The sequence below is a fragment of the Hippopotamus amphibius genome, chromosome 11 (genome assembly GCF_030028045.1).
Source record: "Hippopotamus amphibius kiboko isolate mHipAmp2 chromosome 11, mHipAmp2.hap2, whole genome shotgun sequence".
Classification (NCBI taxonomy): domain Eukaryota; kingdom Metazoa; phylum Chordata; class Mammalia; order Artiodactyla; family Hippopotamidae; genus Hippopotamus; species Hippopotamus amphibius.
Genome location: NC_080196.1, coordinates 5,171,069 through 5,198,856, shown reverse-complemented (window position 1 = coordinate 5,198,856; position 27,788 = coordinate 5,171,069). Strand labels below are relative to the sequence as shown.

Here is a 27,788-nt window from a genome sequence, read left to right as displayed (position 1 = left end):
CTGCTCAGGCCTGGTGGTAAAGAAACTGATTGGGAAAGAAGGTATAAGGGAACTTTTTAAAAAAAATTTATTTTTGGCTGCGATGGGTCTTCATTGCTTTGTGCTGGCTTCTCAACGTGGTGGCTTCTCTTGTTGTGGAGCATGGGCTCTATGGCGCAAAGGCTTCAGTAGTTGTGGCTCTCGGGCTCTTAGAGCACAGGCTCAGTGGTTGGGGCACACGGGCTTAGTTGCTCCACATGTGGGATCTTCCTGGGCTCAAACCCATGTCCCCCTGCGTTGGCAGGTAGATTCTTAACCACTGCACCACCAAGGAAGTCCCATAAGAGAACTTTTGAAAGAGACGAAAATGTTTTCTGATTTAGATGAAGGTTACATGGGAGGAGGGGGGCAGTATAAGTTTGTCAAAACTCAATGAAGGGACTTCCCTGGTGGCACAGTGGTTAACAATCTGCCTGCCAATGCAGGGAACATGGGTTCGAGCCCCGGTCCAGGAAGATCCCACAGGCTGTGGAGGAGCTACGCCCGTGCACCACAACTACTGAGCCTGCGCTCTACAGCCTGTGCTCCGCAACAAGTGAAGCCACTGCAACAAGTGAAGCCACCACAATAAGAAGCCTGTGCACTGCAAGGAAGAGTAGCCCCTGCTCGCTGCAATTAGAGAAAGTCTGCGCGCAGCAACAAAGGCTCAATGCAGCCAAAAATAAATAATTTAATTAAAAAAAAAAAGACATATACACTTAAAATGAATGTATTTTATTATATGTAAACAGTATCTCAATAAAGTTTACAAAAAACAAAGCGACAATATATTTTTAATTAACAAGTCAAACACAAATATTTTATTTTTTAAAAATTAATGCATTATGGATAAAGCTAAAGTTCCCTTTGACCACCCTCCCAATCCTGGTTTCCATCCTTTCTCTCTGCCATCTATATCCCCTCCCCCAAATAATCACTGTTGAGAGTTTGGGATGAGTTCTTCTGAACCTTTAAAAATATATTTACATACATATACAGCCACAGAAAATGTACAGTATTGTCTTGTACATAGATATAACTTGTACATATGTTTCTGGAACTTGTTTATCTTCATTTAGCATCATGTCTCTAAGACCTATTCATGATAATATAAAGTTTATTTCTTTAAATACAATATAGTAATCTATCATATGACTCTACCACATTTTATTTAGCCAGGCCTCTCCCCTTCTGATGAATATTTAGGTTGTTTTTCCCTACTACAGTTCACCAGTGGTTACCCCTGGGGTGGCCACAGGGATCACAGATGGTGCTCCAAGGGTTCTTCAGCCTTATCTGTAAGGTTTAATTTCTTACAATAAGAATATATTTATGTATTAGTTATACAGTTTAAATACTTTAATTAAAGAATTTTCTGATATATAAATTATCAAAAATGAATGAAACAAAATCAGTAATAGGAGGCAATCGTCTATTAAAATATAAGCAAAACAAAGTTCTAGGGCGTAATCATGTGCTCATGGTTTGAAACATATTTACTGAAAAATAATGATCTGAGCACTACACAGTTCATATAAGCACATTCTCTTACTCAAAACAACTATGATAAAAATATCAACATATTGGTTACCATAGCATAAGCGTAATTAATACATGCACAAATACTTGGTCTATGTTTTTTGCTTTCTTCTTTTATGACTATGATGTCTTTCCCCATCCCTGAAATGAAAGGGGTGGAAAAAAAAATATTATAAATGATGAGCATTTTAATATCAAAGTTTAAAAAAAATTCACAGTAATATCCTTACATCAGATATAAACCAGAACAAGTTAACACATGCATTTAATACTGAAGAGTGACTTTTTTTAAAAGTAAATATTAAAAAATGCATCACTAATACTACAGGACAAATTGAGATGGGGATGAGGAAAATGAGCTTTTTAACTGTGCTTTGGAGTTACGCTTCCAAACTAACGCTGAATATATGCACACGGCTGATGACCTCAGAGTTCACTGCAAAGAGGATGCTCGAGTCACAGGAGGATTTCAGACGTCTGCTCTCCTCCTCCTGGCCCCCCTCTCAACTCCCTACAATTCACTCCATCTCAGGCGTGGATCTCAAAGATTCTCCTATTGAGAAGTACTTCCTGCTAACACTCAGTTTATCCCCTCTAAAGGAAGATTACTCATGTTTAAAATCTGAAGCTACCTAGCACATTTAAGTCAACAGGGACTGACTGGACATGTCAAAAATTACTTAAGTGGAAGAAGCACTAACAAACCAAAAGAAGTGAGAGAGCACAATTTCTGACAGCTAATCGAGAGTTAACGTGTGCATCATCACCACAGATCATCATTCATTAAACGAATCAAAAGGGACTACTAAGCAAGCATTTCATTTTTATAATAGAAGGACTAAGCGTAGCTAGCTGTAACCCTATGAACTAAATGACAATAAGATGAGCAAAATTATTAAACCAATAAGCCTTACTAGGTTCCTTACTAGGTCACCACCGCCCCAGAGAGAGATCACGTAAGAGCCTATTATAGACAAGCACTGTGCAAATAATACGACATGAGGCACAGACCTACCTTCAATGAGCTGTCTAATGTGGAGATAACTTAAGTTCCATAAGACTCGGTGCTGGGTAGAGTGGTGAGAGAATGGGAAAGATCAGCTCTGTCTGAATCACTGAAAAACGGCTTCATGGAAATGACTAAGTGGATCTGAAGAGGATGAGGACACGCTTACTGAGTGGGCTTAAAAAAAACGAGGCAGCAGGACACAAGGTGGAAAGGCACAGGTGAGGCACACGGTGGATGAGGAGTGTGAGGAATTCTGAATGGCCAGAGCAGAAGCTACGCAATGCACGGGGTTGAGGCAAAATACAAGTTAGGTAGGCAGGTGCCCTACTCCTGGGGGGCTCGAGAACCGTTCTAAAGCACGTGACCTCTGCCACTGAAGAGTTTTAAGAGGTGAAAATTCACTCTGGCAGCAGGGCAGGAATGGACCCATATGGTACAAGCTCAGAGACAGAACAATTAGGAAAACTACCATCATTTTCCAGATGACAGCATTAAGGACAAAGAGGAGGAGGAACATGTGAGGTATCTTCACACAAAACTGACAGTTAGGACCAGATAGTAAGGGGTGAAAGGGAGCATCTAACACAAGCCCTCAATTTCTGGTGAAGAGATGACAATTGTCCATTACCCAGGACAGGAGTGCTGGGGAGAGAGGAGCAGACCAAGAAAAAGACAAGTTCAGGTATAGACCTGATGAATCTGAGATCCAGGTAGATGCCCAGTAAGCAGCTAGAATACAGGGACAGACCTCCGTCAATCTGAATTCATTATTTCAGTATGACTTTATAGCTCCCCAGCTTTCAAAATTTTATCAGGAATACCAACAAGGGCAAAACTGCCTGCCATTAAAGCTTGGACCTTCTGACTTTTTAATATCCTTTATCTGGTGAATTAGCAAGAGAAAGAAAGAATGAGAAAGAGAAACAAGAAAGGGAGGGAGGGACACAGAAAGGACAGAAGAAAGATCTAGGATCTAGGCAAACACCTTTTTAACATGGTTAACTTTCTACCTAGACGTTACCTTCCTACGTCCTGGCGAGGAAACAAATCATAAAAAAGGGAAACCCGTATGAACCAGACAGAAAAAGAGGTGCATCACCAGAGCTGTTGGATATCTGAATTGACACAGGACGAACATTAAGAATCTTCATCAATTGTTTACTCTCCTTACCGTACTTTACTTACAATCCATTTGCTCAGCATGGCCTGTAACAGGACTGTTCACTTCTCAAAAGTAAGCAATCCAACAGCGAGTGATGCAGTGTTGGCCTTACCTCTCTTTCCTTCTTCTTGAGTCCCAGTTTTTATCCTTATCTTTATTCCGCCTTCGTTTATGTGGGCTCCTACTCCGACCCCGTCTACGGCGTGAACTTTCGGCATCCAGACAGCTCCCCCCAGACTGCCGTGAGTCCACTGACGCTGACCGCCTTTCTTCGTTCCTGAGACAGAAAGAACATTAATCAGTTAGGATTAACCACTGGTCTCCAGTACAGACCAGCCTAAAGCCCAATATTCTGTATCAGACCAGTGATAGATAGAGACTAAATAAATGCGTATAACCTTACGCTCTGGATAAGAGGGCAGGCAAAGAAACATAGCTCTTAATGGTATGTTTTACAGCTGTGGTAAAACAAAGACCAGTAAGCGTTCTGATGAAATTGTAGTCTTGGAGGCGCTAAAATTCAGTTAAACAATTACAGGTAACAGAATAAAGAGAGAACTATTTTCACCCATCAACTCGAGGACATACTTTTCCGCACCGTCCTCTGCTTTCTCCTGCTCCTCCTGCCAGTGGCTGCTGAGCTCCTCCATGTGCACATTGATCACATCCCGAATCACCTACGGGGAGTTCAGCACCAAATTTCAGATAAGATAGCTGCTCAAGAAATGAGGACTTTATAGCAGTTAAAAATCACTGTTAACAATCCATTAAATATTTCCTGAGAGCTACGATATAACGAACTACAGGATGTGTGCAGTTTGAAAACGTACAAGGGCATCAGTCACACTGGAATAAGAATGACAGACGAACAGACGGCATCCGGGGTCTGTCTGCTGAAACCAGCAGCTATTACACTATGACCACGTGAGAAAATGTCCCTATTCTTAGGAAATACATACTAAGGATTTAGTGGCAAAGAATCACAACATATGTAATTTAGCCTTAAATAGTTCAGAAAAGAAATTACATACAGACAGAGAAGGAGGGGGCGCAAACACAGGCAAGGGGGAGGCACATGGTTAGCCCGGGTGATCTGGGTGAAGGACACACATGAGTCCTTTGTACTACCTATTTTTGGTTTTCAACTTACCTCTATGTTTGAGATTATTTACAAATAAATCTTTTTTAAAGACCTTACAACTAAGTCAAGGTGACAGACAAAATATGAAACATTACAGTCACTTCCCTGTACTTTCCCTGAGAACCACTGAGAAGGCTGTCCTTTCCTATCAATACCCCTGCCATCAGCACAGGGCTGGTCCCTGGGGAGGCACAGATGAGCCCTACCTTCCCTCATGCCTAGTCAGGACAAGCGGCAAGCTCAGCGAAACGCACTGCAATGCAGGTCTGCCTGTTTCTCCCAGACTCAGAGCAATTGCAAAGGCTTCTGAAGTAAAATGGAACACCATCCCTGAAGTAAAACAGAGCCCCTGAAGCCCTGCATGACTTCACCGCGTCATAGCACGGATGCCAGCCTTGCCTCTCGCTGGGCAGTTCAGAAGCCCTAAATTTTAGCCACCCTGGGTTACTAAATGAGTCTCCGGAAAACTCCTGTGCTTTTCTTTACTTTTAGGAACATGAATCCTTCCACCTGGGAAATCCTTACCACCGTTTCCCCTCCTTTACTGCGTACTCCTATGGAAAATCTCAGACATGACAAGGTCCGACCCAGGGACATGACAGGAGCCACACAGGCCTGAACTTCAATTCCAGCTCCAGCACGTTCGGAGCAGCCCCGCACGGTGCCCTGACCAGGGGCTCGATCTGCGCTCCGGGAAGCCCAGTGTCCAGAGCCCACCTAGCACAGGGCCCCCTCAGGTGGAAGAGCTGGTGAGCAGATATTCCCTTACCCTTCCCTGCTCCTCCCTTCCTCCCCAATACTGGCTCCTCCATGAGACTGACACCAGCTGTATCTTCTAAAAAGAATGGTCCCTCCTCCCACATGCTCTCATCTCACTTTATTTTAGCACTTAATACAATCTGTACCTCGAATGGTCTGTTTCACCTGTTCAACTATAACAAGCTCCTGAGGTTGGGGTCCATGTGCCCTTTATCTTTACGTACCCACCAGCAGTGTGTATGCACTGTAACTACAGTATGTAATAAATTTTTGCTGAAATTTGTCAAAGTTCAGGTTCTAGTTTCAGAGCAAGCAAAAATCACACAGGATAAGAATGAAGCTAGGAATGTACAAAATGTTGGAAAAGCCATAATCAGAGATATAATAAATCACTAAAAGATTTGTAAACATGGAAGTTTTCACAGATGAAAGATATTTGGGATCTGTTTCCAAAATTACCAAGTGTTGGGGCAGGAGGAGACGGGTAGTGAGTGGGGGTATAAATAAAACAAAAAGGTCATATGCTGATAATGGCTGAAGCTGGGTGATGCTTATGGAAGAGTTCATGAAACGACTCCATCCACTTCAGTGTGTGTTTGAATATTTCCACAATAAACAGTTAACCATAAAATTGTAAAGAGCACTTAGCAACAACACTTACACTTGAGTACAAGGTTATGAGAGCAGAGAACAAGTGATGAAGCACCAAGGATTTGAGGGACTGTAAGAATCACTAGGGAAGTAAGTCTAAAACTCGTCCTTTAATTGTAAAAAGCACAGGATAACAGCCAGCGCTAAGCCGCTGGTACAGAGCGTGGCTGCGGGGAGCCGACGGATGGCTCAGAGCCACCAGCTCCTCATGCAAACAGCGGGCGTCCAGACACCACACAGAAGGCGCCGCAGATGAGACCACAACGTGCGTTAGGACATCGAGGTGAGAATAAGCACGTGTAATCAGATATAGTCTAAGAGACATGCTCCACTAAAGCAGAAGCAAGCGCTTGGTAAAATGAGGCCAGATTACAGAAGGTCTTTGAAATCACAAAAGGAAGTAAGAAACAACACGGGGACAATTAGAGATTCAGTGAGGAAATTATTTAGAGTCTGGGCAAGGTAATTCATGAACCAAAAATTCATCAACTCTACCCACTAAATGACATCTGAAAATAACTAGATATACATCAAGAGAAATGCACTTAAATTTTATAAAAACACATATTATTTTACAATATAAATTACACATAATTTGTACCAAGATATTTCTTAAGCTCAAATGTTTAGTAGATAAAAGCACACTAAAATTTCTACCCAAAAAGATAACTACCGAACAATTTCTTTGTCCATAAGCATTATTTCAATTACTTCTCACAATAACCCTGCAGTCTGTACTACTATAGAATGAAAAAATCTGAATCTTAAAAAGCTCAAATAATTTGCCCAAGTCAAGGAGCCAATGATAAACTGCAGAATCAAAACTGAAACCCAGGTTTCTCTAAAGCCAAAATCTATGCTCTCATCATGATGTAATACCACTTTCTCAAAAGCAGAACCTCTTTATACAAGGTCTGTGTACCCTGAAAAGCCTTTGTCTGCTAAAGGACGGGTCTGAAAGTGACGGAGCAAATACAAATCTGGTGTGGCCCCACGGAGCCACTTCCCCTCAGAAAACCTCCTGTCCCATGGATTTCCATGGGACAGGACAACTATCCAAGGGAAATCTCTGTGCTCAACAAAGCTCTACACAACTATGCAAAACTTACCTCAGTATATGATTTCTTGGTTATGTGAACATTCTTAGCTCTATAGGACTGGCGTCTTCTTTTATAATCTCTCACTTCTGCCAGGATTTCAAGGTAAGATTTTGGACTTTTTCGACTATTATCTAATAAAAGAACAAAATTACTACACCCTCAGAAGCTGTAAGTTCTTATGAATTAGCAGGAAGGAACACCATAATCATCTGATATTTCCACATGCTTAATGTATCACAGCACTCAAAACTATCCTAAAAATTCTGTTATATTAATGGATTAAGTTTTGTATCATTCCTTTTCTCTAGCCATGAGCTGAATCCAAGCGTGTTTAGGTACAGAGATTAAAGTAACAGCCCAGCTCAAGTAACATTCTTACAGAAGGAACCTATGCTTAATAAAACAATCAGAGAGCAAAATTTCAAGTACTAAGTAAACATCTTAATATATATGTGAATATCAGCTGACACAAAACCATCCTATTCCAACTCAAAGTGGCCTGACAAATCATCTTAATAACACTCAAAGGATGGAATGACGATTAAGAAATAAAAAACTGTGATATTCATCTCAGACCTTGATTGACTTTGGCAGCCAAGTCTACAAAGAGATCACTGTCATTTTCAATAATTTGAGAATCCGAGCGCTTTTTCTTTGTTTCCTCGATTACGAAATCATAGAGGGCAAGACGATCAGCTTGGGTTAGATCACAAACAAACCGTTTGTGATTCAGAGGAACTTCAACAGGCAGTGAAGAATGCATCCCTAGAGTAAAAACAAAATCACAATAAACAATACATGAAGCTCTGTGGATTTATGGTCTACTTACTACTTATCTTTAAACATGCGCTGTAATAATGCAACATTAAATTCACACAAGCGATTTGCTCTCATGGTAATCCCTAGACACACAAAACAGCAATCTGCGTGGTGATGATCAACACTAACTCCACCCTGAACGCTACACCCACAGAACGTCTGCTGTTGTGGGCATCTGCTATTCTCTCCAACAACATTAAGACAGATCCCAGGAAGGCAGGCAGTAATAACCATGACAAAATCTGCTCATAAAAAAACTCTTTAAAAAAGGCAACCCATACTGTGAAAGCAGATATTAACTTTCTGTCTATATGCTTTTCCACCATAAAAGCTAGGAAAAAATGTTTTTAATAGGTAATACACATTATAGTCCTTTTGAAAATAAATTATAGAAATATAAAAAATTTCATTTTCTATGAGAGACATCAAGCTAGATATCCACAGTCAAATCACACCCCATTTGTGCAATGACTTAGAAGTAGGGACCAAGAAACAAGCAGCAGAAATCCCAAGAAAGACCAGAGAAAAACAGACTGAGACTAAACCTGTTTTCATTTTCAGAAGAAGCAGCAGATGGGCTTCACCAAATTAAATGAAAAACATTAACAGTACCCCCCAAAGTCACAGAACTTTCTAAAATCTGCTCATGAATGAAAAAAAGTAAATACAATACCTTGATATGATGTATTAAACACTGAAGAAAATTTGTGTTTTGAGATTCAAATTTTCTCAAATAAAAAAATTACTGTAACTGTAAATAAGGCAATTTAAAACGATTCTTTCTAGACTTCATTATTCACGAATGCAAACGGAGAACATGAGCTACTAAAGGAATCCTTTTAATGTTTATCCTAAAGTAATAACTCAGGTTCACAGAACAATGTAAAATCAAATAGCTCTTCTCAGATACTTATGTTTGATAAAGTCTAACCTCAATGACTTCCTAGGTAAAGAGGCAAAACAAAAACTGAAATGAAAGCATACTATGAACTAAACATTACAACACAAGAAAAGAGATGAATTTACATTTGTCTACAAATTAAGAAGAGAGCTACAACGAATCTGGGTCCACATGTAACAGCTATGGTTAACCATCTGTACTAGTATAAGGCTTCTGAGTTAAGTGGGGAAGAAAGGTTCCCTCCCTTTCAATCAATCTTACTCTAATTCTCGTAGACACTAGGAAAAGACAGATGTTAACACATTTAATTATATAACATAAAAATGAGTTAGCTTTGATAAACCTAATTTATCTGAATATAGGCTATATATTCTGGGAGAAAAATACAGAAGATTAGAATACACTGATTATAAACAAGCTCCACATAAACCTCTGTTCTGTTTATACAAAGAAGTCTAATTTCCTCTTTAAAATATTTTGGAGTTTTCTTTACTCGTCTTAAATTTCTGTATGGTCAAGACTGATACTAGTATTATTCTTTGAAATTCAACTAAAATTCCAAATCAAGACTAATATATTGTGACAATGGTTAAGATAAAGTTTAGAAATTTGAGTGATACTTTTAAAAGGATATCATTTGCAAAAAGGATACTGCATATCTTTAAATAAGGAGTACATTCAGGTTCCTAATTCCTCTTTATACTCACCCCAATTACTGAAAAAGAAAAAGTACAAGAAAAGTTAAACAACAAACTGCATTCACGTCATTCAGAACACAGATATTTCTGACAAAAGAAAAAATAATAAGCACACTTAAATAAGCTTACATTTCCACAAAATGTAAAAATTCAAACACAAGTTTCTATACAATTTAGAGGTATATCTGAAGGAGCTATAATCATACTAATTCGGTGACCCTGTATCTACTTTTTTTAATAGCAGTTTTTCCAAACTGTGTAAAATACACAACATAAAATTTACCACTTTAACCATTTTTAGGTGTACAGTTCAGTGGCATTTAGTACATTCACATTGTTGTGCAACCATCACTTCTATCCATCTCCAGAACTTTCTCATCACCCCAAAATGAAACTCTAATCTACTTTTTCAGTATCTTGAACTCTCATTCTTCTGCATTAGTCCTTTCTGCCATCACAGGGCATCTCAAACGTATGAGATACAATATTAAATATTAATGATAAATATTAATATTAAATAATATACTTAACAATATTAAATATTAACTTGTGTTAAAGATACACATTTAGAATTTTGTGAAGAACTCACACAGGGTCAATTTCCTAACGTTAGAGATGAAGAAACGAGGCCCTTAGAAGTAAAATGATTTGCCAACGTCTCACAAGTGGCAGGAAGAGATCAGGTCTAGAACCATCACCTCCTGTCTCTTTGGGACTCTTTAGTGCAGTACACTGATATTCAAATCATGGCCACCCCCCAAAGAGATGCCATGAAACCGAAGTACAGCAACTTGAATTTTTAATACTGAAGGAAAAGCATAAACCACCAAACATAAAATGATTGTTTATGACTGAAATTAGTCTCTGGGTTATAAAATTAACCAAAGTAACTATATCTGAAAATAAGTATGTAGATCTGATGGCTGTTCAAGCTTCGACAAAGATTAACAAATTGAGAATTCTACACCTTGAGTATAGATGTGTACTGATGTGACTAATGAAAACATAAAAAACTTACAATTTACTACATAACAAAATATTAATCAAATGGAAAATATAAAACTGTTCATGTTAGTCATTCTTCCTTCAAAGTAAACATCAATAAGAAGGTATTAAAGAGATTTTTGTCCTGGGGTAAAAAATTTTAGATGTATTCAAGACATACTTAAGTGGGCCACAAAAAATAACCTCTATTGAAAAACTGCAGAACCCCACACAAGATGAAAAAAATTTTAAAAAGAGGGTTATAGATCATGTAAAAAATCATTCTTAACAATTAAATCTTAATTCAAGATAGTACAAAAATTCAAAATCAAATAAAAGTTCCCTTTAACTATCTATTAAAAGAACCATTCATTCAAAGTAATTCTTTGCTTTTGTAAAGAATTAAACTCAGTGTCCAAATCTGCAAAATTCAGAACTTGGTTCTCAAGCCAGCTTTCCCATATTATACCAAAGGAGTGTTAATTCACCTCTGTGCACTTCTATTTCTTCACCTAATATGAAAAGGAAAATACTTGTTCAACCTATCACGCGTTTATTGTCAGAGGTAAATGAAATACACGAGAGCTTTGAAAAAAAAATCTCTTCTAAAATATAAAAGTATTGAGGACCTTTAGAATAAGCACCCCAGAACTTTATCATCTCTATTACACAGGCTTTGTTTCCTGATCTGTAAAAAGTAGAAGCTGGATTAGATGATCTTCAAGTTCTCTTTCAACTCTAAAATGAATTCAGTAAATGTATCTAAGTAGCTAAGATCAAAAAAAGTCCTTTAGTAACCCCTCTCCCCCCCCCCAAAAAAAAACCTTTACTTTTTAAATTGGTTTACTAACAGAACAGGGGTCAAAATGAGGCTTGACTAACGATAGCTCAGTAATCTCTTCAAATAGGATGAGAGTCAAATGTCCCCCTCAAAGAATAAAACCTGGAATTTAGCACAGAAAGTACTAAATGGAATTTTCAAAACAGGAAACACACGAAACATGCTTCTGGCTGTTACAAGGACCCAATGTAACCTAGACTAAGAGTAAGAGGCTTCCTCCTCCTGCAGCCTCAGTGCAACTGAGGGAGAAAACAAGCCCAGATACTGGCTTAGAACAATGGGGTTAAGACCCTGAACATCAACAAGGGAGAAAAGAAGTCATAACTATAGGCTGGTGAGTATAACTCAGGGAGAAAAAGGTAAGCTGTCCAGAGAAAGCTACCTTCTGGAGGATCAAAGAAGACAAATGAGGATCCTTATGAGCCAGTCAGGCTTTGGCTGGCTGGTCTACCTAGAGTCAGAAATGTATTCATACCATTTACTTGTTTACTTCTATGATTTTGAAGGATTAAGTTTTCTTTCAATTTCCTAAAAGCTCAAACTTAAAACTTCTAATCTAGTCTCTGCTGAAGTAAGTCCCAGGCAGCAACTCTTAAGCCACCCTCCAAAGCTGGGCATGCAGGGATCCACAAACCCTCTGAAACTGTATATAAAACTGTGTGTGTGCTTCATTCTGAGGAGCAGCTGTGGAGACAGACCTCCTTTTAGCCTGAGTCTTCCCTCTCACACTGCATTTCAACATTCTTACACTTAACACTGGGCTAATTCTCAAGAGAGAGAGGAAATCTCAGGGTGAGACAGTCTACTCAATGGGATTTATTTACTAATCATAATTTTCAAAATACTATCTACAAGTCAATCTCACCTATTAGGTAATTCCAAAACACAACTTCCTAGCTAAAACAGTGTTCTGGTGAGACTCTGCTGTATATATCTAACAAATGAAACTGACACCAAGCACTTAGTCTAATGTCAAATGTAAAGCTTTACCTTTCCCATAACTGTTTTCACAAGCTTTCTCTTGAAAATCAGTAATGTTCTATGGAAGAAAAACAGTTTTATTAATTAGCTCAAACTATGATGCCACTTACTTTGACTGTAACAATCACCACCATTTCCAACTGCATCTCTAGCTTGTTTAATTATCTGGAATTGTGAGTCCTTATCTGTCAAAAAAAAAATACATAAACACAATATAAATCATCAGTGTCCACAATGAAATCATCAACTGGGTTCCAATCCAGGCTCCTTGGGCACACTGAGAAACCTTCCAGAATCTTAACACCCACACTGCTGCCACGGTAATCTTTTTCTTTTTTCTTGCTGCCGAGGTAATCTGAATGCAGAATTCTTTCGGATCTACCTAGAATCCAGTAAGTAATCAGAATTCAAGCAATTCAGAAAACACAAGCAAGCAGCAGTAGCTGCTACAAATTTTAGCAACGAATATAATATCTAACATTTCTTGAATCCCAGCTGTCAGGCAGTTTTCTAACCATATGACATATATTACATCATTTAATCCTCACAAGGGTGCTGTTATCATCATCCCAATTTTATAAAGAAATTTAGGCAACAAACAGTTTAATTACCTTACTGAAAGTCACACAACTATTAGTGACAAAATCAGTTGAATCAGGGCATTCTGATTGCACAGCACAAGATTTTAATCTCTATATATGCTGTGAGCACTTGGAACACATTTCCATCCTCAGTTCTATCTTGAAATTAGGTATGTTGCCAGACTTCTGTTATAACCAAGAAGGAAGGTGTCTGTCCTACTGTACAAAGCTTTGCTGGATTTTCATTGCCTATTATAAGCCTGGTCTCTAAATTTCAGATTGAGCAAACTAGTGTCACTATAAGAAGTATCCTTCTTAATCAATCATAAGCATACTTATAAAGTCCATTCTTTTGATAATTCAAAAATGAAATAGCAATACCTATACAGATACAGCTACACTAAGATATTTTAAAATTATATTAATACTTACTCAAGGTAATTGAAGGTATCTTCGCATTCTCATAGAAAAAGTCAGAGTTATACATTTTATCCTAAACAGTAAAAAAACAAAATCTTAGTGTTCTTCAGTATCAGATAACTATTTTAAGATTTGACATAAACCAACAGATTAGTATCATTTAAACATTTCTTGCAATAATTTGCAAAATGAGGCGAGTACCACTGTACTCCTCAAATGACTATTATTTTTTCAGAAAACATCACACTATACCTTCCAAATATTGTGAATTTATTAATGCATGAATTACACATCATACACATAATAAATATACGGTACCTCTTCTTCTCTGGTATAGCCCAGTTTCCTCAATCTACAAGATACCATGTGCTTTGCTAAAGATGATTTAGGCATGTGATGATTGGAATCATAAGGGCATACGGCAACTTCATCCTATAAAGATCAAACAGAAGCAAAGAAAAAAGGTACATAATTTTTAAAGAATAGTTATACCACTGAATGTTTTTATATTCTCTTCTGTAGGCCTCTCCCAACCCCCGTGTGTATGTACACAGTAAAAAAAAAAACAAAAACTCCCTCATTCTCTCTATCTCTTACAGCCTCTGCCCCCCTCCAACCCTTCAAGGCCCATCTCTTGAGAAGATGTGTTTACACACACTGCCTGGACAACCTCACCTACCAATCAGCTAGTGTTTTTCACTCCTAAAGAACCCTGAAATCCTTCCACATAATCCGTGCCCACTGCCAGTAGATCATCATCTCCCTCCTGGGTTACTTCCAGTCTGGCTGTCCTCCACTCTCCACACTGCAGCTAGTTTGAATCCCAGGCCTGCCACTTACTGACTCTACGAACTTAGTCAAGATACTGAACCTTTCTTTGCCTCAGTTTCCTCGTCTATAAAATGGGTATAAGAGCAGGACCTCTCTCACAGAGTTTATATACATAAAGCAATTTGGACAGCGCCTGCTAAATACTAGGCATTCAAGAAATACAAGCAATTACTATTTTATTAAAAGGTAAATATAATTATGATATGTCTTGACTTAAAATACTTCCATGCCTCCCCCACTGTTCTCATTAAGGGAAAAAAAAAGATCTAGATGCTTTAGCAGGGCTAACACAAGGACCTTTAAGGTCTGACCCCTACCGACCATCATTCCCCTCCTTCCCCACATCCTATACTCTTAGCTAACCTTAACTACCACAGGTTTCCTGATCTGCTCACATCCTTCTCTCTGGATTTCTTCACATGCTGTTGATGCTTTCTCTGTGCTTCACTAGCTGATTCAGCTCACTTTCATTTACCAGCTTAGAATTCACTTTACCCAGGAAGTCTTGGCCTTTCCCCACAGCCTACAATAACCCACACTACAGCAATTCTAACCCACCCTTCACAGAATTCATCACCTTACAGCAGAGTGGCTGATCTCTCTGTACTCCCCCTCACCACCAGCCGGTGAGCTCTGTGAGGACAGGAACTGGGTCTGCTGTTCACTCAACTGCAGTAGGAAAACACTCCAGCAGAAAAGTGAAGATTCACTGCCTATCTGGACTGCACCTGGTCTAGGAATCATGAATGTCACTTACCAGGATGTTTAAGCCAGTCCCTCTCCTGAATATTAGATACTGGTTTTGCAAAAGTCAGATGCTCACCCACAGCTGACTGTCAGACTTTTGGAATTTTAGAGAGGCCTCTTAAGAGAGGCAGCAGAGCAATTAGGCACACAAACTCTCAGGAGCAGAATGCCTGGGTTCAAATCCTAACTGCCAGGTATCAGCAATGTGTCCTGGGACAAAGTATCACCTCTCTGGGTTTGTTTCCTCATCTGTAAAAGGTGGCTAACGGTACCTACCTCACAGGGTCATTACGGGTATTAAATAAGATAACGCACAGAAAATGGCATATGCAAAGCTCTGTTTTAAGTGTTAACAAAAAAAAAAAAATCTAAATTTACTACAATGCTGGGTAAGCAGTGCTGTGGAAAGGCTTGGTAGGCCCCACCAATGGAATTCACAGCTTCAACTATACCTCTAAGCAAACAATACAAGTGGTTTTGTGGTTGTTTTTCCCTTGGGCCTCGGGGCACGCGGGAACGTAGCTCTCCCACCAGGGATGGAACCGGCGCCCCGTGCGCAGTGGAGGCGCGGGGTCCTAACCACTGGACCGCCAGGGAAGTCCCCAAAGTGTTTTTTTTTTTTTAAATGGTAAACCCAGAAAGAGCGGTGGGCCGCAGACATTATGATGCCACAATGCAGCACTTCCCTTCCTCCCATCCATTAAAAAAAAGGAAAAAAAGTCAGCCCTGCTCGCCCTGACACACTCGCCCCCGTCTCTCCCCGAAGCACCGCTCACGCGCAGGGGAGCCGCTAGGGCCGACCCTGGGGTGGCCTCCTCCAACCGCCCTGGAACCCGCGCCGCCCGCGTCAGAGGCGCGCCGTCTCCAGGCAGAGAGGCGGCCTGCGCGCCCCGGGCCTCCCGACCCCGCCCCGCGCCCGCCGCGGCGCCTCGGCTCCTCAGGGGCGCGCAGCCCGAGCCGTCGGGCGCTGCGAAGGGCTCCCGCTCCCCGCACGGCCCCGCAGACGCCCGCCCGGCCGCGCCCCTCACCTCGGCCGCCGCCGCCGCCGCCGCCGCCTCCCCCCCGGGCTCCAGCCGGTCGGGGCTCCAGCCCAGCGACGCCATCACCTCCTCCAGCGTCCGGCAGCAGCTCTCCACGAACTCGCTGAGCTCCTCCCGCAACCGCCGCCGCTCTTCCACGGGAGGAGGCTCGCCCGCCATTGCCGCGGACGCCACCCACCCGTCCTCCCTTCCGCCCTCCCAGAAGAAGCGGCCCAACTGCCGTCCCTGCGCGGGGGCTTCTGGGAGCGGTGGGCGGAGCCACGCTGCCACGTGACCGGAACCGCCCATAGGGAAGGAGCCCGCGGAGGGCGGGAGCTGTCCTTTTGAGAGGTCTCTTCCGTCTCTGCCCTACGTTGCTGCTTTTGCGCGGCTCCCGGAAGCGTTTACGCTTGGACTTCCCGGATCGGCGCTTCCAACTCCGTCACCCCACCCACCTCCGGCTTAAAAAAAAAAAAAGGGGGGGGGGCTTATATGTACAGAAAAGTTTAAAAAACAATACAATGAGCAGTCTCATAGCCGTCTTCCCCCTCGTTAATCGCTAATATTTGGCCTCTCTCTCGTTGTATCCACACGCACAGCCCCGCACACTGATTTTTGCCGAATTTTTTGAGAGTTGCAGATAACATCGCCCCCAAATGTGTCCGTGTGCATCTCCTAAGAATAAGGACACAGCCCTGCCTAAGCACAATATATGATCAAACCTAAGAAAATTAATAATTTCACATCACCTAATATAGTTGATATTCAAATTTCCCCGAGTTGTCCCCCAAATTCCTTTTATAGCCGTCTTGTTAATATTTTTCAACCCACAAGCTATAATTAGTTCTTGTCTCCTAAGGTAGAACAGCCTCCCCCACTCTCCTTAAATTGGCTTGAATTCTGTGGGGAATCTGCCAAATGTCTTGTAGAATGTTCCTCATTCTGGATTTCCCAGATTCTTTACTCTTACGATTAGATTCAGTTTGAGCATTTTTTGCAACATGCGTGTGTACCTCTTTATTACACCCCATAGAGGACACATATCTTAGGTTCTCCTGCAGTGAGTGTGCTGTGCTCCAAGGACCAAGAACAAGATAAGACTCAAAGGGCCAATACTGCGGGAACAAGGAGCTGCAGGACTCCTATCACTGTGTACAATGCAACCATTGCAATGTCCCAAACTTGCCCAAGCAGCATGTCTTGTCCCTTGCCCATCCCATATAAGGAAAGATATTTGCCCCATTTTTCTCCTGCTCAGCACACTACAAGTATACATACTCTGCCCAGTCAGCAGAAAAGTTCCGTGGCTATGAAAACAGGCAAGCAACCCATGCTCAGGGTCAGCTTTCCCTGGCTACCAGGAAGTCGGCCCGCTGTTCTTGCAGCGTCCCTGTTCTCTAACAAACTCTGTCTTCCTTGCATTCGGCCTTGTGTCTGGAAATTCTTTTCCAACCCACGCTCGGACCATGACAGTTAGTAATGCTGAATTCAATCACTTGGTGAGGGTGGTGACTGCATGGCTCCGTTGCAATAGTACATTTTCCTCTTGGTACTTGGTATGTAATCTGAGGGTGCTACTTTGAGGCCATATTAATGTCCTGTTCCCAAGAAACTCACACAAACCTTCACTGAGTCTGTGATTACATCAGCAGTTATAACCGATGATTCTCTAATTCTATCACGGCTCCTACGCTTATCAGCTGCCATTTTTATCACACCTTCATTTTTTCTGTTGCTTGTTTCACTATGGAATCAGGGTTTTGTTCTTATTTTACAAATTATTATTAAGGGTTTTTAAATTCATTATTACATACTCCATTACCATTATAATTCTTTTTTATATATATAAGCAGAAAATGTATTTGCAGAAATTATAAACTGAATACAAAATACTGATATTTTTGAGAAAATTGAAATGGAGCAAATCAATAATAAAAATTTTCCCATGGTTCTATGGACTTATTTGAGTAAGTAAAATCACTGATAGCTGACATAGTGCTATAATGATGCTATCAACACAAAGCGAGCAATGTGGGAGGCATTTACTGGACAATGGGTATTTGTTTTATTGATTCAAGCCATTAATATTCAATGTCCATTTTTATCCCGTATGCTGGACTTAATTTTTTTTTTAACCATCATAATTTTTGTTGATGCTCAAACGGTCCCACGATTGACCAGTGGAAACCACTATAACCACCCATGTCTCTTTGACACATCCCCCTTAGTCCTCAAGTACTTCCCTGCTTTGATTAACCCAAGTTTACTTTGTAAACTACCCAAAAGCTGGAATCAGCCCTTTTGGTTTCACCAAATGGTTTTAACTCCCAGAATCTAATCCCTCTTATTTTTTTTTTCCAAGCCTGATGCCAAATCTTTGCTTTCCTTTGCACTTGTTTCCATCAGGCAAAGAAACAGTGGAGGATATTTTCGTGAAAAACTATTTTCAAAGGCAAATAGCACAGCTCTCAGACACACACACAAATAAAAGTGATAATATACAAATAGGCCAGTAGCTGCAAGTGACTGTGTGGTAAGAAGCAGCCTATTCATACTCTGCCCACAGCATCCTTATTTTTTATTTGCAGTTACATAATTTGCCAAGCCTCCTGGAAAACATGAGACTATTTTTGGATGTGATGACTGTTGTTGAAAATTTACATGTATAGTTCCCTTTTCTGTGGATGTACAGTATATGTGAACCAAATCAAAACTCAGCCCAGGTCAAGTATGTCTACTCTCCAGGACCCCGCCCTCTCATCTCAGAGCTTAATGACATTTTGGCAACAGCTTGGAGAGGGTGTACTGCTTCAAGAACTCCCTTACATTGACTCATATTGATCTGTTCAATCACCATCTTCCTAAAGAGGTCTCCTGACCCCTGTGCTAGGTTAGGCCTCTATTATGGGCTGAATTGTGTCCCCTTCAAAATTCATACCTTGAAGCCCAAACCCCCAATGTGACTGTATTTGGAGATAGGGCCTATAGAGATAATTAAGGTTAAATGAGGTCATACGGGTGAGGCTCTAATGTAATAGAGCTAGTGTCCTTATAAGTTGAGGAAGAGATGCCAAAGCTCCTTCACTGCCTGTTAGCTGGGAAGAGAGCTCTCACCAGAAACCAGCCCCGGTAGCACCTTGATCTTGGACTTCTAGTCTCCAGAACTATAAGAAAATAAATGCGTGTTCAAGCCACCCAGTCTGTGGTATCTTGTTAGAGCAGACCAAGCTAGTGCAGCTCCCCCAGCTCTGGTGTAAGGATCCTCCTTCACGTCCTCCAACACTGCATTCCCCACAGATTTTCCTTCCTTTTAAATTACAAGGACTATTTTGGTACCAGGTATTTCTCCCAGGAGATCCATGGCTTCTGGCTCAACGCGTGGCTCACAGAACTCAGTACTAAGGGAATGAAATTAATTATAAGTCCTCCAAACTGGGAGGGGGGCAAGAGGAAGAAAAAGAGAGGTGAGATGAAGAAATGAATGCTGTTTTCACCCTAAGTACTAAAAGCCCCCAATAATTTAAGGATTATCTTAAATATGATCTTTTTTTGTTCTACATAATTAGCACTTCACTGGTCTTCCTACTTTCCATTGTACTATCAAATGTGTCTGATTGCGTTACTTTATGCTGCTGACATATGATAGGTGTCCCACTAACTGTCTTATGTGTGTCCTCTGTCCCCATCCAGACTGCATATGCCTTGAAGTCAGGGTCTTATAAAGTCCACTGAATCCTCATGGTACCCAGCCCAATACTAGACATACCAGGCAGTCAGTAAAGTCGTATTAATAACAAATGTCTGAATTTCAAAAGTTTTCTTTGCTCCAAAGGACAGGCTTATATTTCATTGTCCTTCAACAGAGAACCAAAAACTCTTCAGGAATCTGTTTTATAAGTTCAGGGTCAATTCTTTCCTCCTCAGGGACAAACATGCAACCATGCAGTTTGAGGCTACCCACAATGGAATCTTAGCCACTTCATGTTCTTTAAAGGGTATGAGAGTGACTTCTGCCCATGCTACTCACTGCCCAGAATAAACTAGAAGTGGGTATTGACCTCTTGGCCTGGCCTCTTCACACAGGCTTCTTTCAAGGACTCTACCTGGTACGGAAATGTTGAAAAACTACCTTCAGAAGACCAACTAGTAACAAGAATTCAGAACTAAAACCATCTTTTAATGGTCTTTCTTCATAGGTATTCAGTAAACAGTTTTAGACTTATCTTACAATAAACAAAAAGCTTCTGCCAAATGCCCTTGTGCGTATGAACATATTAAATCAAAACACAAAAACTTCAAACGTCTAAAACTTTATTGCCAGAATAGCAAACTTCATAAAGACACCTTCTGAAAGTACATAGAAAATGACAAGCAAAATAAACAGGAAACTTTGACCAAAGAAAAGCAAAGATTGCCACCATCGTGCACATACAGTCAAATTAATACCAAACCAAACAGGTACATTTAAGAGTATATGGGTCATGGAATCCAAGGAGACTCACTGCAAAACGCTTGGGTTTGAGGCGGGGTTCTTTTTTTGGGGGGGGGGGGGGGGAGGGTAATTTTCTCCTAATACAGAAAATGGAACTATTTAGATGAGAAACAAACTGATGACTACAAGGTCAATTTCATTTTTATCTCTAAGAACAGAAATCTGGATTGTAGGACAAAATTAGTTCAAGAAGCATCGATCAAAACTCTAAACACAGAAGCGAAGAAACAAAACTCTAGGTTCAATTTGTGCTGTCCTTACAAGTGATTACTGCTTCATATACACTGCATCCAATGTATGACATTAGTTCAGGCGAGCTAAGAAGATAAAAAGCCAGAACAGCCTTTACTGATACCCCCCATGGCTATGTTTTCTTAAGCCTAGAAAGTTCTATCACTATTCTGCAAGCACGAGGTTTTCTTTTTCTATTATTTAGTAAAGTGAAAATTCATATAAATGAAAGCTAAGGTCTAGCAACCATTTCCAACCACCTACGAGTGCCCGATAGAGCTACTGCTAAAGGAGTAGGAGTAAGAGTAGGAAGAATTGCCTGTTGCATCGAAGCTTCCTCTCCGGGACCCACTGCGGGAACCGGATCGGGAGCCGGAGCGAGAGCCGGAGCGGGAGCCCGAGCGGGAGCCTGGGGCAGAGGACATGTTATAAGGGCTGGGCAAGCCCTTGGACGAAACCGAGGAGGCCTCCAGAAGGCGCAGGCCGGTGACGTCTTCCACCATGGAGCGATTCACGGCATCCTTATAGGATATTTTCAGCTTGGTTTTGGGGCAGGTCAGGATCTTGCCGTAGCTGCTGGTGTCTTGCAGCCTCTGAGCTGCCCGGCCATCGATGTACCCCTTTCTGATGGCTTCTTCCGTGCTTATCCTCCCTTGCACTTCGGGGTCCATCAGGCCCCCGGTGATGTACTGGAACTCCAGGAAGCGCTGGCCGGCCTCATAGGGGAGCCATTTTTCTTTCACTGCCTCTGCTGCCGACATCTTCTTCTTCCCCTTCACTCCTTCAAAGCCGAGGTAGGCTTTCTGAGCAGGCTTCAGCCTGGTGGCCATATCCTGGTCAATCAGGCCCTGGGAGACTGCATCCTGGAGGGGCAGCTTCTGCCCAGTGGTGGGGTGGATGATGCCGCCCGTGCAGGCCTGAGCCTCCAGGAGCCTCTGCCCAGTGATGCTGTCGACAATGCCCCGCGCTATCCCTTCCGTGATGGAGATCTTCTCCAGGTTTTCCGTGTCGAAGATGGCTGCAATGGGGCTCAGCTCTTCCAGGGGTTCGGACAGAGAGCTGCTCCTGATGGTTAAATTCCTGATGCTGGATGTGGTGGAAATCTTACTTACGGACTCGTGTCGGGAGCTGCTAAAGACGTCATCGCTGAGGCCACCTCCGATGCCACTGCTGCCGCCGACACCGTTCTTCAAGGAGATCATATCGGCAAACTGAGTGAGGCTGAGGCTGCCGGATCGGTACTGGTCAAAGAACTTCCTGTCGATGAGGCCCTTGTCGATAGCATCTTGAATATCGTACTGGCTGCCCGTCTTCCTGTCGACCAGGACCACCCGGGTGGAGCCATCCGATCCAGTGATGGTTATTTCTTCCCACTCACACTCCTGCTCACACAGTTCTTTGAAGGTTTCGTAATCGATGAGGCCCTTCTTGTAGGCCTCCTGCACAGACATCTCCTTGTTGGTTTCTGGGTCAACTATGACCACCCTGCGCTTTCTGAGGGTATTCTTTTGGGATGTCTGCACCTGCTTCTTCTTTTCTTTCAGGGGCAGAAGACAGAGCCCCGTAGCCTCATCCTTAATGCATCTTTCTTTCAGTTGCAGATATGTAAGGTTTTCTTCAGTGTTTGGGTCAAAGAATCCTTTTGTATCATCACTTGGATCCGAGAGAATCTCATTGAGCTCCTCGTTGAAGTAGCCCCTCTTGTAGGCTATGTCAACGGGCAGGCGATGGCTTTCCTTCGGGTCGATGATCCCACCGGTTGCAATCTGTGCTTCCAGCAAGCGAATGCCATGGCCCTTTTCGATGAGTTCTTTGTTCATGGCTTGGAACAAGGAGATGATGTTTCCCGTTTCAGGGTCTTTGTACCCGGTGACAGCTCGTTCTGCAGACAGGAGCTTCTCCTTGAACTCGATACCCACCAGACCTCTTTTGTAGGCTTCCTCCACCGGTAACCTCAAGTTGCTAACAGGATCCACTATGAAGCCAGTAGCTGCCTGCGCTTCCAGCAGCTCCAGGGCAGTACCGGGTCGGACCAAGCCAATTTTCATGGCCTCATAAATGCCAAGCTTCTGTTTCGTGGCCTCATTGTAGATGCCTGCGATGCAGCTTGAACCCTGAAGGAAGTCCTTAATTCTCTCACCAACCTCATCATAAGAAATCTCACCTGATTCCAGTTCATTGATAGTGGATGGTCTCAATATACCAGAATCGATCAGCTCAGAGATGGTCACGGGTTGTCTGATTCCTTGGAAGGACATGCTTCTCTTCTGTACTGACAGCAGCAGCAGGCCAGTGTGCGGTTCGATTCTGCACCGGTCCCTCAGCTGCATGTAACTGACCTTCTTTTTGGTGACCGGATCCACGAAGTTCTTCTGACTGTCTCGGGGATCGTTCAGGGACCGATACAGATCTCTGTCGATCAGCCCACGAGCCAAGGCTACATCTTTCGGCAGAAAGACGCTGTTCACTGGGTCCACCACACCCCCTGAAGCAATCTGGGCTTCCAGCAGACGCATTCCAGTTTCTCGATCAATCAGATTTTTCTTGATGGCTTCCGCCACAGCCACCGTCTTGCCTGAAAATGGGTCATCAAACCCAGTAATGGCTTTCTCTGCCGTGTATATCTGCTGGCGGTCATCAAAGTCGATGAGGTCCCGAGCTACGGCACTGTCAACAGTCAGCTTCTCGTTCCTGTGGGGATCAATTATACCGCCGGTGGCTGCCTGGGCCTCCAGAAGCATGACTGTGGATTCTGGGGTGATCAATTTCTTTCTCTTGGCCTCTACCAAAGAGTACTTCTCCTTAGGGGAAGCGGACGCTCCGGCGATAGCTCCTGCTCCCCGAAGGAAAGGCTGGATCTCAGAAGCAACTTCCTCCACGGACTTTTTCCCCTTCAGCAGCTTGTCCAAGGTTGTTTTGTCAATGACCTGGCACTCGTACAGCTGCATGGCTGTCACCTTCTTCCTCAGTCCATCAAACACCAGCTTCGAGGAGTCAACGGACCACTCGTATTCAGTCTGGGTCTCGCGGTGGGACCCATACGGGCGCTGCTTGAGTTTGTCGATTTCCCGCTGCAGCCGGGAGCGCTCGGTCTCCAGCTGGGACTGGGTCTCCCTGCTGGAGTCCTCCAGCTTCCGCCGGCACCTCTCCTCGATCCTCTTGATCTCTGCCTGGAGTCTTTCGATCTCGCTCCTAAGGCTGTTCTTCTCTCTCTCGCTCTTCTCTCGTTCCGACTCTATCTTCCTAATGACCTCCTCCTTGCGGGTATACTGCGTCTTCCACTGGTTCAGGTCATTCTGGATCTGCTGTTTCTCGCACTCCAGGCGCTGTTTCAGCCTGCTTTCTGCCTCCAGGGTCGCTTTGGCACGATTCAGCTCCTCCTCCAGCCTCTGCAGCCTGGCCTTGTCTTGCTCCAGAACTTTGATTTTCACCAGGAGGCTCTCTCTCTCCTGCACCACCTGAGAGCACTGATTCTTGGATTCCTGAATCCTATTAGAGGCCTAGAATGCAAAAAGAAATGGCAAAAAATAATGATGTGATCATATCATAGGACTATCACCATTTAACCTCTTTTCCTATATTTTTACAAAGTATATTTACTTATCTGCCCTTTTCCTCTTTTCCTTATGTATACTGTTATTCTGTTATCTTAAAAGTTCATGGAAAAAATGCCGTAGATACATGTTGCCACTTTGATAAATGGCTTCTATACTTACTATACTTTTCCTTAGAAGGAAACAGGAGCAGCGGTAGACCTGGTTTACTCTTAATAGTAATTACGGTTTGAACAAAATGGGGAGTTTTGTTCCAGGTTTTCATACCTGCTGTACCTACGTTTCAGCTGTTACAGCTATACTCATGTTTAATAAAGCTATACAAATCTATGGACATAAACACACCCCACACCCAGCCCCACACAAATATTGTCTACAGAGGTAAAAGTATTAGAAGTTAAAGAAGTCAAGTGTTTTAATTAAGGGTTAAAAGAAGAAAAGTCAAACAAAAAGAAACATATTAGTGCCATGATGAAAAGAGCACAGACTAATGCAGGCAGAAAAATCACATAAGCAAGCAAGAAAAAGTGATTTTAAAACTGTGTAGAAAACCCCTTTAACGTGGCTTTTATTTGGGAAGATTTTAATTACAAATGTAGGTCACAGCTCATAAAGTAAGAGCCACCTTCTGGAAAACGGAGTGGAACATTGAGAGGACGTGACCTCAGATGTTACACCCCGGTGAAAGTTCGAAAAGCAGAGCCAAGTAGGGTTACACAGGGATGGGCACTTGATGTGGTGATAGAAGAGCCGGGCACGGAAATTATTCTAAAGCAGCATCTAGATCAGGACAGACAGCAGCACAGCATCAAAAAGAAAACTGAGACATTTGTGAGCATCTAGCCCAGCAGCAAAAGCACAGCAGACTAAGAGGACTGCGGAGGGAGTTAGTGGAGAGGCATTGAAGCCGCGACCAAATATTTGTGAATACCTCTAACGCCTGCTTTTGGAATTTCTCAATTTCCTGTCTCAAATTTTCCCTCTCTCTCTGTAAATCATTAATCAGCCCCTGCAGCTCCAGGGTCCGGTTGTTGCTGATCTGCAGCTGGCTCCGGAGCTCCAAGATGGTGGCGTTTTTGTCATGGTCGGCCTCGACACGGCTCCGCCGGAGGTCGTCGTACTCCAGCCGGAGGTTCCGCAGTTCCTCCTCCAGCATCAGGTGCTCCTTAGTGAGGTTCTCAGTCAGCGACTGCAGCCTCTCAATTTCAATTTTGCTCTCGTTCAGGCTCCTGCTCTTGTCCTCGATGGCCTTCTGGAAGTGCTCGTTCCGCACCTGCGCCTGCCTGACGTTCTCCTGCTCCTGCAGCAGCTGCCGCCGCAGGGCCTCGACCTCGGAGGCCAGCCTCCGCAGCTCGTCCTGGGTCCTCTGCTTATCCCGCAGGTGACCGTCCAGCACGTCCCGCTGCTGCCGCAGCTCATCCTCACTCCTCTTCTTGACGATGGACGCCTGCTCCAGCTGCTGGGTCAGGCTGGTGACTTTGATCGCCTGCTCCTTCAGGGACCTCCGCAGGGTCTCCAGCTCATCCTCCAGCTTCTTCCTCTTGGAGGAGTCCTCAGAGGCCACCCTCTTCAGCCGAGTCATCTCCTCCTCCGCCTTCTGCTTCTGTAGCTGCAGCTCCTTCAGGGAGATCTGGAAGCGGGCAATGTCCTGGTCCTTGATGGTCCTCTCCTGGGACACCCGCTCGTAGTCCATCCTCAGACGCAACAGCTCCTGCTCCTGCACCTTCAGTTTGCTGATGGTCTCCGTGGCGCTGCTGTGGGCTTTCTGCAGCTCACACTGAGCCCTCTGCAATTTGGCGTTTTCATCCTCCAGGTGCTTCCGTTGGTTTGTTTCGGTCGCTATCAGCTGCTTTAGCCTATCTATCTCCTTGTTTTTATCCTGGATGGTCTTGGAGGCATCATCCAGAGACTGCTTGTATCTCACGCTCTCTTCCGTCCGCATCTGCGTGACCTGCCTCAGCTCAATCTCCAGCTGCTGTTTCCGCTGTGACATCTCTGAGCCCGTGGCCTTCTGCTGTTGGATGTTCTCTTCGACCCTTCTGAGGTTCTCTGTGGTCTGGGCTAGAGTGTTCTTCAGCCTCTTTACTTCTTCCGAGAGGCTCCGGTTGTCCCTGGTGAGGTTGTCTATCTGGGCTCGGTAGCCGCTGGTGTCCTCCTCCTTCTGTAGGGTGAGCTGGTGGATGGTCGTCTTGGTGACGCTGATCTCCGTCTCGAACTGGTTCTTTAAGCTAATGATCTCCTCATCGTAACTGTTCCTTACCTTAGCAAGTTCACTCTCATACTCCCAGCGGCGCTTGGCCTCCTCCTGAAACTCAGCTTTGAGTCTTTCGATCTCCTTATTTTTGTCCTGGATGGTCTTGGCAGCCTCCTCCAGGGACTGCTTGTGCCTGGCATTGTCCTCGGAGCGCTGCTGGATGACCTGCTTCAGCTCGATCTCCAGATGCTGCTTCTTCTGCAGCATCTCGGAGCCACAGGCCTTCTGCTGCAGGGCATCCTCTTCTGCCCGCCTCCGCTGCTCGGTGGTCTGCAGGATGCTGTCATTGAGCCGGATGATCTCGTCCTTCAGATCTCGGTTCTCCCTCGAGAGTCTATCGAGCTGGTTGCGGAGGTTTTTGGAATCATCCTCTTTCTGCATGGATATCTCCTTGATGGTGGTCTTTGTGATGTTAATCTCTGTCTCATACTTGTTCCTTAAATTACTCATCTCCTCATTATAGTGGTTTCTTACCTTTGCCAGCTCATTTTCATATTCTCTCTTCCGGGTGCCCTCCTCTTGCAGAAGAACCCTCAACCTCTCTATCTCGAACTCCTTCTCCTTGATGGCCTTCTCAGACTCCATTTTCTGCCAGCCGAGGCTCTCCTTCTCGCTCTGCCTCGCTTTCTGCAGCTGGTCGTAGTCACTCTTCTGTTGGTCAAACCTGTCTTCCACGGTCTTTCTTCTTCGCTTTTCATCCTCAATCTCGTAAGTCAGCCGGGTGATCTTCTCGTTGAGCTCTTTGATTTGGCCGTAGCACTTGTCGAGGTTCTGCTTGGCTGACTTGCCATCCAGCTCGGCCTGTCTCTTCAGCTCCTCCAGGCTCACGAGCTTTGCTTTGAATTGGGAGCACTCCACCTGGTATTTCTGCAGGTTCTGATCCAGAAATTTGTTCTTATTGCAGTTTTCGGAGTTGGCGTCGCGGGCCAGCCTGAGCTCCTCTTCCAAAACTTCGATCTTGGTATTTTTCAGCTGTGGGAGGGAAATCAGAAAGGGTGTTGAAAGAAAGGCATCTCACATCATAAGAAAGAAGTGGTACTTCCCCGTTGCCCCCCC

General features: G+C 43.3%; 2 protein-coding genes across 4 annotated transcripts in view; both read right to left on the bottom strand.

Annotated features, from left to right (window-relative positions):
• Positions 1-717: 717 nt before the first annotated feature.
• Positions 718-16,451, bottom strand: SNRNP48 (small nuclear ribonucleoprotein U11/U12 subunit 48). 2 transcript variants are annotated; one of them, XR_009048072.1, is made up of 9 exons: positions 16,211-16,451; positions 13,923-14,036; positions 13,617-13,677; positions 12,714-12,788; positions 7,956-8,144; positions 7,389-7,510; positions 4,317-4,405; positions 2,573-4,005; positions 718-1,698 (listed from the first exon to the last, which is right to left on the bottom strand). XR_009048072.1 is itself a non-coding variant. In XM_057699786.1 (9 exons), exons 1-9 carry the CDS (start codon positions 16,379-16,381, stop codon positions 1,650-1,652), a joined length of 1,035 nt encoding a protein of 344 aa, XP_057555769.1. In that variant the 5' UTR covers positions 16,382-16,449; the 3' UTR covers positions 724-1,649. The 2 variants fall into 2 exon arrangements, 1 of the variants encoding a protein (XP_057555769.1); XM_057699786.1 differs by having other exon boundaries at positions 724-1,698; positions 3,841-4,005; positions 16,211-16,449.
• A 4,293-nt stretch (positions 16,452-20,744) lies between these two features.
• Positions 20,745-27,788, bottom strand: part of DSP (desmoplakin) — a 41,330-nt gene continuing 34,286 nt past the window's right edge. The window contains exons 23-24 of one of the 2 annotated variants that reach the window (XM_057699436.1): positions 25,410-27,704; positions 20,745-24,424 (exon numbers count right to left, since the gene is read on the bottom strand). In XM_057699436.1, coding sequence (XP_057555419.1) covers positions 21,185-24,424; positions 25,410-27,704 — 5,535 coding nt within the window. In that variant the 3' untranslated portion in view covers positions 20,745-21,184. The remainder of the gene's footprint in view (positions 24,425-25,409; positions 27,705-27,788) is intronic. The other variant, XM_057699437.1, reaches the window with a different exon arrangement.

Coding starts and splice junctions, on each gene's coding strand:
- SNRNP48 (XM_057699786.1), bottom strand. CDS start 16,381: ATGGCGGGCGAGCCTCCTCCCGTGGAAGAGCGGCGGCGGTTGCGGGAG. Junction 13,678..13,922: donor GCTATACCAGAGAAGAAGAG/GTACCGTATATT, acceptor TTTACTGTTTAG/GATAAAATGTATAACTCTGA. Junction 1,699..3,840: donor TCAAGAAGAAGGAAAGAGAG/GTAAGGCCAACA, acceptor CTTTCATTTCAG/GGATGGGGAAAGACATCATA.